The 13053-nt window shown below is 41.2% G+C and overlaps 2 protein-coding genes across 2 annotated transcripts; both read right to left on the reverse strand.

Annotated features, from left to right (window-relative positions):
• Positions 1-5011: 5011 nt before the first annotated feature.
• On the reverse strand, positions 5012-5977 carry LOC104536024 (melanin-concentrating hormone receptor 1-like). Its single transcript, XM_010178539.1, is given in 1 exon segment — positions 5012-5977. A coding segment is annotated over 1 exon segment (966 nt).
• Positions 5978-9099: 3122 nt separating this feature from the next.
• TMEM159 (transmembrane protein 159) lies at positions 9100-12019 on the reverse strand. The gene is made up of 4 exons (XM_010178537.1): positions 11948-12019; positions 10927-11095; positions 10409-10547; positions 9100-9193 (listed from the first exon to the last, which is right to left on the reverse strand). Exons 1-4 carry the CDS (start codon positions 12017-12019, stop codon positions 9100-9102), a joined length of 474 nt encoding a protein of 157 aa, XP_010176839.1.
• Between the last annotated feature and the right edge of the window lie 1034 nt (positions 12020-13053).

Here is a 13053-nt window from a genome sequence, read left to right on the forward strand (position 1 = left end):
CCTTTGAAATACTTAAGTGTTTGGAATTGCATCCAAAGCAAATACACAGGAAATCATTAATCTACAGCCAGTAGAACTAAAGTTCTGAGTGACTAAAGACTTTTTTCTGCACGCCTGAGGCACAAAACTATCCTTGATTTTTAGTTTTACTGTCCCCTGACTGGAGCCAATGACCTTTTTTCGTGTAACCTGGCATGAAGGGTGGCTGCACTCAGAACTTCATCAGTACAAGAAGTATAGTAATGAGTGTTTTGTTAAAAGGTCAGTATAAGTTTTAAAAATGTCACTTAACTGCATCTTTCAGTCCAGACAGGGACAGCAGTAGCTGTAGATGTAACAGAGTCCATTTGGAATGAGGTAGTTTCAGTCATGCAATGATGCTTTTTATTTTGTATTCTGTACATACTGCCTTACAAAGTTGAGGAAATGAGGCATAAAAATACAATTGCATGTGACAATGAAAAGGGATTAAAGTACTCTGTTGCACGATGAGTATAACAGCCTTGGATTAAACATTGTCTGGCAACTTTGTGTAAACAGGAAGAGTCAACATTGTGGGTCCATCCCATGTTCTCTGGCCATGCAAGGCTTCAGATCCAGTCAGTGGACAGACTCTGCTAATGCTGATTGTCAAGTGTGCTATGCATACATAGCACAGGGCTGGGGGCTCATCTGCCACAGCCCCTACTTCACTTCATCAGTATTATTAATGAGCTATTCTTGATACAACATATTTCAAGGTACATTTTGTAAATATTAATGTAAATTCCATACAAGAATAGCATGGAGTACTGTTCAGTACTTAATTACCATTACCAATGGTAGTTAAGAATATTTTGTGCTGCTGTTAATCACAGTTATGGTGTCAATAGAACTACAATGAAACAATGAATTTCACATTGAAGCCATTTATTTGCAAGTCACTCTTACTATCATCAGCTTGATAGGGCTGAAATGATTACTTAAGCTGTTTTCCAGCAAACCACCTACTATACTTAAGTCCTGTTGACTTAGCACTTGGATGGAATATGAAGTATTTATGTAAAAGCTGGAAAAGTGGTGCTTGATGAAGAGTTTGTACTTGACAGCACATTGTACTTTATGGACTTTTAGCTCTTTAGAGCCAAATAAGGCTGATATTCTTAATATTTCCTTCTCTCAATCTTTCTCCTCATGACTAAGTGTGGGAAAAGATTGGTGTATGTTCAGGCAGAGAAGAGTTTCCTTGTTTCTTGCTGCTGAATGGAGTTTGGAGCTCCACTGTGCAGGGTGGTTGGAATTTACTAATTAACACTACATTGGCTGACATGCAAATGCTTTGTTAAAAGAAATGCTAGCCAATAGCCCCATAAATAAAAATAATTCTCACATACCTTTCATATATGGATCTGGAGATTTGCAGTAGTGAAGGTGTTTAAAATACTTATCTTTAGTAAGAGCAAAAGCAAGAGCTTTACTTTTAGCTCTTTGACTTTTATCTTTTGGAACTCTTCTTACTAGTCAGGGAGGTGAGACAAAGAGGCTGCACATAGTAACAGACATCCAGGTCCCAGGGAAAGTTGTTCTTGCCTAGTTCTAGTCACTGGCTAATATTAACTGCTTTGGGGAAGATGGTCAGCCATGGCAAGTGGGAGATCTATCCTTACACTTTGTTAGGATTAACTCCTGTTCTCCCAGAGAGGTTCAGTCGTGGTCTATTTGTGCTTGTTGCAGGGAAATTTGAATGAAAGCTCCTGTAACTTATTTAAATAAAAGAAAACATGAACCTTCCCCCCACACACTTTGTAAATAACTTACCTTAGAGCCTAGCTATATGCATTCCTTCCCTCTTCCTGTACCAGTGCTGGTGTTTCCCAGTCCCCTGTTCAAGTGTTATCTGCGAAATTTTTAAGCTCACTTTACAAATATAAGAGCTTCCTTTACTGTGCTCAGGCCTGATGTCCTGCTTCTGATACACCTGGGTGGGTGAAGTGTGAATGATGGTGCAGCAAGAGGAGGCATAGGTCAATGAAGCTACTGCATGTGGAGTCAGCACTGGGGGGGTCTCTGCAGCTCAGATCAAGCAGCTGCTTCAGGAACTGTAGCAAAGCTGGTTGCTCTAAATCACTTTAGAAAGGCTTTGGATGTCTTGTATCCTCCAGGATGCAGGGATTAGGGCTGCAGGAGTGGCTGCCCACTCAGGCATATTCATGTCTGAAGTAAGGGCCTGTGAACCTAAGTCCTTGAGGCTGGGCCGGCTCGGGACCCAGCTGGCAACAGTGCCACCAGGATGGGAAAGGTTTCTGCCATTTCTCTGCTGGACTGGTGCCATTCTGCAGGAAGCCAAGAGTGGCTGAGGAAATGAAGCCTTGGTAGCATCTCCCCAGCCTCCCTTGCTAAGGGCTTCTTAGCTCTGCTGCATTGTTTACTAATTAAAATAACCAAAAAAGTAACCCACAATACAAAATAAAACCCACAGAAACCACCACCACCAAACCTCCTGAAAAACCTACATGCTCATTTGGGGATGGCCTTACAGACTACAGTAAAAATACCTGGTCTATGCTGACTTAGTCTTATTTCTTCAGCATATCTTTATCAAACCCATGCTAATGGGGTGATGGCACAGCACTGAGCTCTTATTAAATTGATGTGGTGAGAAGCTTTATAATGACAGTGACTGATAAATATGCAAAGGCCAGGGCAGCAGGAGTGAAACCGCTCCATGTTTACCTGCTGGTAACTGAGAATTCACAGCTTTAGCTCCTAATATTATAGAATGAAAAACTGATTTAAAATGCAGAAGGAAATGGTTCATGTGGGGCCAGAGTCTGGAATAAATTAACTTGTTTCGGTGTCTGCTGAGTTAATTAAGCAATGCCTACTCCCTTCAGCAAAGCATGAGGGTGTAAAGGAAATTCAGGGGAAAGGATTAGATCCCTTCAGCTGTGTATCCATGTAAGCTGCGGTCTAAAGCTTTTGAGTGTTGTCACTTGAGACGGGTGTAAGGGTTTACTGCTTTGCCTTTGGAAATGCATCCTGAAAAGCTATTGGAGACAGCCTCGTGTCAGAGATGGCTCGCTGTGTGGTTTTGTCATAGTTGTTTGTGAAATTAGTATGTCATTAAAATAAATGACTTTTGGAAATCTAAAGAGGTGGAGGTAAAGATCCCCTCCATTACAGAGTGCACATGAATAATCACAGGTATGTTTCTTCACTTGCAGTGTTGCTGTTTTCCTATTTTGTTGGGTAAGAATAAATCAAGCTAGTGATGAGTTTGTACCTTTTAAATTATTAAAATAGGCTGTGTTCCAGCAAATGAGTACTCTTGATAAAGAACTTGGTCTGATCTTTATGATATCTTGAAATACAAAAGCATGTTTCAAGCAGCTTTAATTTTATCTACCATAAAGGTGCAAATGTTCCTTTAAAACTGTAACATGTAGAATCTTTGCTATTTTTCTGGGTGTAGGTGCTTGCTATATTAGTACAATAACTTTTTAGAAGTAAAACCCAGTGATTTTGGTTGCCATGTACAGCAAAGTGGTTTGATTGTCAGAAAATGTAGTTTCTTTGTCGTTTCTACTGTCAAGTCCTTTCAAAATTGCTCAAGATGGGCCGATGAAAACTGAACCATCTACCGTCAGGTTGAAAATCTGAGCAACGTGCTTCAAGATACGTATTTACTAAAGTGTGTCTGCTAGCTGAAGAAATACCACACTGATATGTGTGCACACAGTGTTTGTTTGGGTTTTTTTGGGTGATTGGTGTTTTGTTTTTGTTTGGGGTTTTTTTTGTAATGTAGGTAGACTCTAGTAATTTCTTTCTACTGCAAAATAACTGTTTAACTTGCTTTGCTGTTGTTCCCTATCAAGGTGGTGCAGAATTGTCTCTGAGGGTAATTGTGAATAAATCAGTCTGTTTACTTTAAATATATCTGATATATTAAATAAATCTGATAGTATTTATCAGACTTCTTGACAATTGCTGATTCTGGAAAATGGGTAGCTTTGACTTTAAAGTGACAGAAAATGATTGATGTCTCACCTACTGTTAAAGGTGTCATGGGGATGGTGTGTTAGAAAGGAGATGAAAACATGATTGTCACGTTGTTTAAAGCCTTTATAAATTGTGTTAGGTTCCTGAACCATGTTTCAATAAAAAAAAAAAAAAGACCCGGAAGGGTCCAAATTCCTTCTTTCCTCCTTGGTGAGCTTAAATCAAGAACTAAACTTGCAACTCCTCAAGTTTCAGATGGTGGCAGTGTCTCAGCCCCGGACTGTACGTTGCTGCTGGTCTGGGGTTTTGCACCAACAGAGTTTTAGTACGTGGGGTAATGCGGAGAAGCATCAACAGGCTGCAAACCAAGGCACTGCAGAAGCTGGGATTCCCATGAGAACATTATTCAGAGAACACAAACAGCAGCTGGGATTTATACAAAGGCAATCTTTGGAAGATTGAACTGTGTTGTTGTTGAGTGTAACAGGACCTTGGGCCAGCCTAAAAGTAGGAGTTCAAAACTGTGAGGCACTGTGTGCCTGGGTTATCTTGACCAGAACACTGGTTGAATGGTATGCGTGGTGTGTGACAGGGTATCTCGGTCTTGGAACACCTGGCCATAAAGTATGGGAATGATGGATGGGAAAGTGCTGTTGTATGTAAACATCCTGATTGGCTGCATAGTTGGGTCCTTCTCTGTAGCTATAAAAGCTGAGGTAGACAACAAAAACTTCACTTGGCATTCATCTGCTGAGACAGTTTCTTGTTTTCAGCTCACTGCAGGGTAATCCAATAAAAGGTCTGAAAGCTTTTCATTTCTTGGGGAGAATGTATTTCATAACTTTCAGGGAAGATGTAAATGGGAACACAATGCCAAACAAAGCTTCTGCCCAAATGCTGCCACAGCTTTGTCTCCAGGCCCAGCAAAGATCCACCCCACAGGTGGCACTCACCTGCCCACTGCTGCCCATGTCTTTGGTGAGCAGAGGAGAGGGGCTGGCTTATGGGGATGCCCCAATTCCTGTAGGTATTGCTACCTGCTAGAGACAGACACCAAATGTGGCAGTGGCTGCCCTGACTCAATCTCATTGCCCTGAATGCTTTTGCTCCTGTTAGAGGAAGCCTGCCCTGCAGCTGCTGGCCTTACAGGCACCCCAAACCACCTCTGGAAATTTTGGCCCAGTAAGATATAGGTAAAAGGGTTCAAACCCAGGCTGATAGCCACATTGTAGGTGTAGTAGAAAGGCAGGGTGGGGTGAGTCATGCTGAGCTGGGCCAGCTGCAGGATGTGAAAAGGTGCCCAGCAAACAAAGATGGCCACACAAATAGCAACTGCCGTACAGGTCTGTCTCTTGGTTTGAGCCCCTCTGCATCTTTGGCTCATCAATGCTTCTGAGGACTTGACCATCTTGAACAGGATCCTTCAGTAAGCCACAGTGATGAGGGCAAAAGGGATGGCAAAGACCAGGAAGAACTGGTAGAGAGTGTACCAGTAAATGTCCCTCTGCAGGTCTGGCAAATGAATCCCATAGCCTTGTAGGCCTCCAGGCAAAGGGATGAGCTGACTGTACATCCACACAGGTGTAATGCTGAGGAAAGAAAGGGCCCAGAGCACACAAATTACAAGGATTGTCACAGGGGGCTTCCTGAAGCGAGTGGAGGTGAAGGGGTAGATGGTGGCCAGGTAGTGGTCAATGGACATAGCAGTAAGGATGTAGGTGCTGGTGAACTGGCTGTTGGCATCCAGGGCGGTGATGATTGTACACATCATCTCCCCAAAGTGCCAGGCTCCATTCTCCAGCAGCTGGTGGATGAAGAAGGGCAAGCCCAGGAGGAAGAGCAGGTCCACCATGGAGAGGCTGATGATGAAGATATCTGGGACACTACTGCTAGGGCCAGATTTCTTTAGGACTTTGCAGATAACCAGGCTGTTGCCAATAATGCCCAACAGGCAGATAATGCCAAAGAGGGTGGGCATGATGAAGCTGCCATAGCTCATCTTGCTGGGGCCACCTGCAGAGACAAGTGTAGGCAGGAAAAAGTCAGCTATGCCAGGACCACCATGACTTGTGGGTATTCTGGATTCTAACAGAAAATTAGTTCTCTGAATGCAAACAACGTGTTTCTTAGGCACATGTAAGATGAGGAAGTGCTTTGTGTGTGTGGCTGTGTTTAACCACACACAGGCACTTTCTTAGTAGCTTTCACAAATGTATACATTGTAACTTGCATCTAACCAAATGTGCATACACCTATGCTTCCCTTCATATGTATGAACACAGACACATAGAAATAACAGAATGAAAGAGCACTAGTATAATTCCATATATGTGCATGTAGACCCTTTCAAACGCATACATATATAATAAATCTGTTTCAAAAGATATATTATCTCAGATACATACATTGCTCAAGTGTACATACATTAATATTCAGGCTTTCTTCAAAACCACCTCATAGATGTAATTTTTTTTCTTCTCCTGCTGCATATGCCTATTATAGTTTATATACTAGTGTATATTTTCATTTACCTGTTTATTGTACTTACCAGGCAGAGAAAAGTTTTGAACAGCCTTGGAGCTGTTACGGATGCAGCTGTTCAAGCTTTCTGTGTTATTTGTTTTAAAATCCATCCTTCGGGAAAAAATTGGTCCCCATCAGCAGCTTGAAAGTGTTAGTGTTTCATGTTGAAAGAATAGAAGCTGCAGATTCCTTGGGAGATTTGTGAGGCTGCTCAGAAAACCACTGCTCTAAGCATCAGCAGAGGCAGTTAACGTGGGTTAAAAAGCAGCTCCTCTGCTCCTTGCGCCAACACCAGGTAAAAGTGATGCCAGGATGTAATAAGGCAGTGCCTGTCACCAGGCTGGCAGCAGAGCGCTGGGAATATGCTCACAGAGAACAGAATTTCATTTTGGCACCAGAGGCAGTGATTGAGGTCCACTTATGGACTAACTAATGAACTTGTGCTCTGGAGAGGCCAATGGGACCTGGAAGTAAACAAAATCCTTTACACACAATGATGAGTAGCCAGCACTATGAGTACATTTTTAGGGTCTAATTGAGTATAAATATGTTAATATAATTCTGCAAAGAACCTGCATGCTAACCTAGTGTCATGTTTGCAGCAAGATTTGTACAGATTGAGGTTGTTCTCTTTAGATTCTGAAGCAAAATCATCCTAAAAGTGGAAAGATAGAAGCTGTGTAAATATGCAGAAAGCTACTATTTTCTGGCTGTACCTGATAAGTTGCAGCACAGATGATAAACAGCATCAATATTTCCCTTCTGTGAAGTGTTTTCTCCATTTCGATTAATTTTGAGGTCTCGAGCACAGTAATAGAGTTATATATGTTTCATTTTAGGCAGACTGATAGAAAAGGAGATAAATGTAGGGTTTATTTTCAAAGTGTATTTGAAATTACAGCAGTTTGGCAGATAAAAAAGGCAAAACAGTGGAAACAAAGGTGAGGTGGTGATTGCATTATCATCAAGTCACACTAATCTCTGCCTTTTTTCCCCTTATAACCATTACTGGTTGCTAAGAGCAGACTAAACTCCTAGATTGAAGGCATTTATTGCCCAGATAAAAGTAAAATTGGGCCAGTAGTCTGGTGAAAGACAGAAAAAGATTCTGTAATTACTAGAATGCTATTTCAAGGCTCACATTTTGCTAGCCATAGGGAGTTCTAGCACTTAAAAATAGTTATTTCAGTATTTCACAGCTCTTAAAAAGCAGGCATCAGTCCACCTGCACAAGGTATAATGTATTCTATTTATCAGCCAGTGCAAAACGCCTATTTCACCTCAGTGCCCCCAGCATGCTACCTATTGGAGTCTCTTCACATGCAGACACCAGTATCTTTCCTTTTTTTGCAATCAGTGTATGCACTGGGAATTTGCTTTTAGGTTGTACTACCTACAGCTGTGATGTGCATCACTACACAAGTGTTAAGAACAGCACTCTAATGTTTTCCCCCACTGGTCCTCACCTGCTGTAAACTGGCAGAACTCTGCTGTAATCAAGAGCAGCTGCAGATTGATCCCAAACTAGAAATAATAGCACTGCAAAAAAACTATGTACATATATTCATGTTAAATCTTTGTTCCATCTTTTAGATTAATTCCTTCAGGCTGTGTGTCATGTGAACAGTGTCCCAGCACCAGATATTCTTATAGGGAACATAGAGAAAGTATTTTTCCTTTTTCTTGGGATTTTTTTTCCCTCTCACCACTTGTACCCTACTATCAACTGGAAGTTAAAAAAAATCTAGAAGTCATCTGGAAAACTTGTTTTTACTGTAGAATAAACAGAGTAACAAGACAACATGGTTAAACAAACAGCACTTTATTAAACTAATATAGTTAGATACTTTCTTAATGCTTAAAAATATAGCATTTGCAAAAATGAAAAAAGTTTAAATAACATACAAGAAGTTACAAGTGAGAAGCAAAACAGGCAATTTAAGTACCTAAACAAATATGACAAAATGCAAGACCTAACTCCATATCATGATGTGATGAGGCAGAGAACAAGGAAAATATCCCTTCAGAATAATGCAACATCTAAAGATATATAAAAGCTTATACCATGATTAAACATAGGATAAACCCCATTTTTTCCTCATATAATAAATATAAAGCTTTAGCACGGAGTACTTGTAGTATTTTAACAAAGGCTGTTAAGAGTTAAAAGTATTTTTTAAACATTCAAAACACATTTCTGGTGTTCTGAGCTTTGACACTTATGTATCAAAATGACCAACTGCTGCACATAAACTTCAAAAGATAGTACAGCTACAACTCCAGTAACAAATGGGAAGAGAAATACCTACCTAGCCTTTCTTTCACCTAATTGTCACTGATTAAACAGTAGCTGTTATTATTACATGCCTTTACCAAATTCTTGGAACATTCCACCATGCACATAGACTTAACATCACAATGCATTGCTGCTTAATGGTTACTCTTATATCAGTTTTACAGTGCAATGTAAGATGCTTATTATTTTTATTTCAGTTCCCACAAGGAGTACACAGAAGTTGAACACTCAATGAGTAAACAACTCCATTGCAAAGTTTAGAATAGTACAGTTAAGTGGCTATGAAGGAAGTGGGGAGCAACTCACTCATTCTTTCCATTACTGGCAGAAAGATTCAAGACAGGAGGACTATTCTGCGGCAAACTTCCATTAACTTCTTCCTTCCTTATCTGACTCCTGTATACAGAAGAAAATAATGGTTTTACAGTTTGTTCTTGCGTAAGATTATTGTCTTTTATATTTTTGTTCAAAAAAGCTAAGCAATGGGAGATGTAAGCCTAACATTCCTGAAATGTCCACTGCCTGTCTACCAGAGCTTCTCTCAAAAGACACAGGAATATAAGAGCAGATGTCACTTGTTTTAACATCAAAGCTCTACGTTGATATGATTGGTCTGTAGGTTGGGCTGCATATTCAGATATGCTACAGAAAACAGGAAGTCTCATCTGGAAATGGTGGGCAATGTTATGGACCTGGCAGCACACCCTGGAGGAGTGGTGCAGAGCACTGAAACACATGCAAGCACAGTAGGCCTTGCACCACGGTCTTGCCCTCCTAATGACATCATGGGCTCCACAGGCAGTCTGTGTCCTTGAGAGCTGCACAGCTGTGATGAAGGTGCAAACTGAGAAAGTCTAGGAGGGAGCAGCTGCAATTTTTCTTCTTGCTCTCCCCTGTGCTTCAGAAGTGATCATCATTATCCATTCTCTGGGAGGCACTTCAGGGGCAATAGGTGGCGCTCCAGCACAAGCTGCTGCTGCCTTACTCCTGGCCAGACGCTTGGTAACAGCATGGCTAAGGCAATGCTGACTGGAACAGGCTTCTGATCCTGAAGTATGGGGAGACGTGACTGGCAAGCAGCACATATAACTTCCAGCAAAACCTGTAATTTCTATTTTGTCCGCACTGTTCCTTTTAGGTCCCTCTCTGCCCATCTCAAATCTACAATGAATTTTGGTCCGTTATTCTACAAATGCAGGTAAGCTGAGCTAGGTGCGTCATCGTGCAGAAAGAACTGCAAAAAGTTCATTCTCTAGGCAAAGTCCAATTTGGAAGTGTGTTTTAATTACATTTAAAACAACAAATATTCTGAGTGAGACAATGTCGTATTTTATTGTTTGATGTCATGTTGTGTTAACACATGCACATTTAAAGACAATTTACATTTCGTCCTTCCTAAATAGCAAAGAGAGCATGTATTAACTCTTATTAAAATATATATTGATGACTAGACATTTCTGTGCTGCACATTAAGCCACCAGAGTAGCCAAAGATGCTCCAACATTCAAGCAACATTTGCTAAACTAAGCAACAGTGACTCACTTAGAATAAATGAGGTTATCAATGCAATAGAATAGTTTTGAATCCAAGCATCAAGACATTAATACTCACCTTGAAGCATACCAGTAGTTCATCAGAGTTGAAAGAACAACATAACAAATACTCAGTACTCCAGAAACTCCCACTGAAAGTGCACCCAGGCCACACAGCACACAAAGGAGCGACATGCCACCTATGGCGATTACAACACCTAATAAAAGAAAGTAAGTTTGTTATTTAAACAAGTTTATAAGCAAGAATTTTAGAAGAGTTTACATTCTACCACAACCCCAGATTCAAACCGTTTTGGAATACAGTCTTCTGCAATTAACTAGCTAGCCTCTATAAAAGCTATGTGTGGTCAAGATAACTGGTTTAGGGATATCCTGGTGGCTGAGATTAGAAAGAGAAAGAGGATTTTTGCTGTATAGACTACAGTTAATCAGATTACTGTTCTTAAGAGTTTCACTACTGCTGAGACCTGAGGACTACATAGAGAAATCCTCAACTCCAGAAGGAAGAAGAAAAAAAGAAAAGACATTATGCCTTAAAAGGGAGTAAGTAAGTACATAGCTGCATGCATACAGTACCTTCCACGACTATCACACCAATACAGGCCATTATGGCTGTTATAACAACAAAAATCAGGAAAAATGCAACAGGAATAGCAGACACTGCAATAAACACCAGGAGTGACAAGGCAACAAAAGGATGGTCATCTAAATATTGTCCAAGACGAGAATTCATAAATGCAACAACCTGTGGATGAAAGAAAAACATTTCAGGTTTTGTTTTGATCTCATATCATAGATGAGTTTTGAAGGTCACTGCTACTTCAGGGAACTACAGGCAGTATCTTTCTGTAAGTCTGCAGCTTGAACAGAGGGCAGCTTTTTCCTTTATACTTCAGAAGCATATAGCAAACATAATTTTTTCAACGAGACAGGTTTCTCTTGGACTTCCCAGTTTTATTCTTGCACAAATAAAAAAAAAACCCAAAACAACTAAAAAAAAAATCACTGTTTAGCTGTGCAGCTTTCAGTGAGGTCTCAACATCTACGATTTTGATCTACAGAATTGTATTTGTTAAGAAAAAAATACTGTAACATTTTAAAATTATGTTTTTTCCTTCTTCCTCAGTAATATCTGCAACCTGCTCATTTATTGAGCATAAGTACAGTGCAGGCATGTCTGCATCACGAAGCTGTTAGGAATTGAATTATAATGTTACTGGTAGAGAAAAAAATCCTTTTTACAGAGGCAGTCATAGCTACACACTGAATTTTACTGTAGTAGTCACATTTTCCTCCACTTAAGAAAATACGTATTGTAGTTTTAGTTCTTTTTATAGCAACACAGCCCTTTCATTAATAATGCTACTCTACTATCTCAAATGGTTATACCAGTAAAACACAGAAATGCAGAACAGGCTTTCCTTTCTCTTGATTGCTAAAGGCATGGGAGCACAGCCCTTCCCATAGGCTGTTCAGCATTCACTTAAAAAAGAGAGCGCAAATTTTCTCAAAAAAAAAAAGTTTTGAAATAGCATTTCAATAAATTGGGCTGTGATATTCTGAGCATTATTATGTAAAAATTATAATCCAGACCCACATTTGAGTTGCTGTGGATGGACTGCATAATGGAGTGCCATTCCTTCTGCAGCTCTTGCATTTCTTTAGACATGCTGTAATCCTCAGCTATGGTTGGGAATCTTCTGAGCATCCAGTTCTCACACAGCCATCCACTTTCCCTTAAAATTAAGATATAATTAGGAACAGGCTCATGCAGATGTTCTGTGAAAATGAAATAATCTATGAAGGATGTGGATTTCAGATGTTAACGTGATCCACAAGAGTCGAAAACATTACTTTTACAAAAGTAAATAAAACATAAGAGGCTTGGCCCTGAAACCTCTTCTGAAACCCCTAAAACCAAGTAACAAGATACCAGGTGACCCTCATCTTTTTCCTTTATAACATTAACCCTGCATTTAACAGTGAGGATACTGAATTACCAATAAAAAGGTCAGTTCTAACTGTCTGCACAGCGAATTTCTCACTACTAGTGCTGGAAACTTTTAACGCATCAACGAGACTTGGTTTTGCAAGTAGCCTCATGTTCGGAATGGAAACCACACACTGTGCAGCTTCGTAACATCAACTCAAAAATCACCGTTCCTCCACGAAAATTTAACCTGTCATAGCTGTGGGGGGCCTACCAGGGGAAGATTAAGAGATGCAGTTTCCTGCTTGTAAATCTAAATATTCACCGTGTCAACATCACTGTTTTATGCTCCGCGTACACACGGCCTCCCTTTGCTCACACCGTACATTCGTGCAGCACTGCTCTCGCCCCGAGGCCGCTGCCCTCCGGGAACGCCAGCTCCGAGCCGGGCAGCGCCCCGAGCCCCAGGCGTTCCTCTTGCCGCTCTGCCACCGGACACTGAAACTCGAAGCCAGGATTAAACGCACGCCGCTACCACCAGTACCGAGGTGCGGTGCCGCTACCCGCGGCCGTTGCCCTTAAAGCGGCTCCCCAGCAGCAGCTTTAAACGGCAACGACTGGGCCCTGGGCCGCCACCTTGCCCTCCCCCAACTTGCAGGGCCGGGACACAGCCCGGGCCGCCCCGCTGGCCTCCGCATCAAGCTACAGTGCAAACACAACGCGAGGTGGGCGGAGGCCGCGTAGGGCTGAGGGGGCCGCGCTGCTGGCGCTAG

This window comes from Mesitornis unicolor, unplaced genomic scaffold, assembly GCF_000695765.1.
Source record: "Mesitornis unicolor isolate BGI_N332 unplaced genomic scaffold, ASM69576v1 scaffold7852, whole genome shotgun sequence".
Classification (NCBI taxonomy): domain Eukaryota; kingdom Metazoa; phylum Chordata; class Aves; order Mesitornithiformes; family Mesitornithidae; genus Mesitornis; species Mesitornis unicolor.

Coding starts and splice junctions, on each gene's coding strand:
- TMEM159 (XM_010178537.1), bottom strand. CDS start 12,019: ATGTCTAAAGAAATGCAAGAGCTGCAGAAGGAATGGCACTCCATTATG. Junction 10,548..10,926: donor TGGTGTGATAGTCGTGGAAG/GTACTGTATGCA, acceptor TTCTTTTATTAG/GTGTTGTAATCGCCATAGGT. Junction 9,194..10,408: donor AACTACTGGTATGCTTCAAG/GTGAGTATTAAT, acceptor TTCTGTATACAG/GAGTCAGATAAGGAAGGAAG.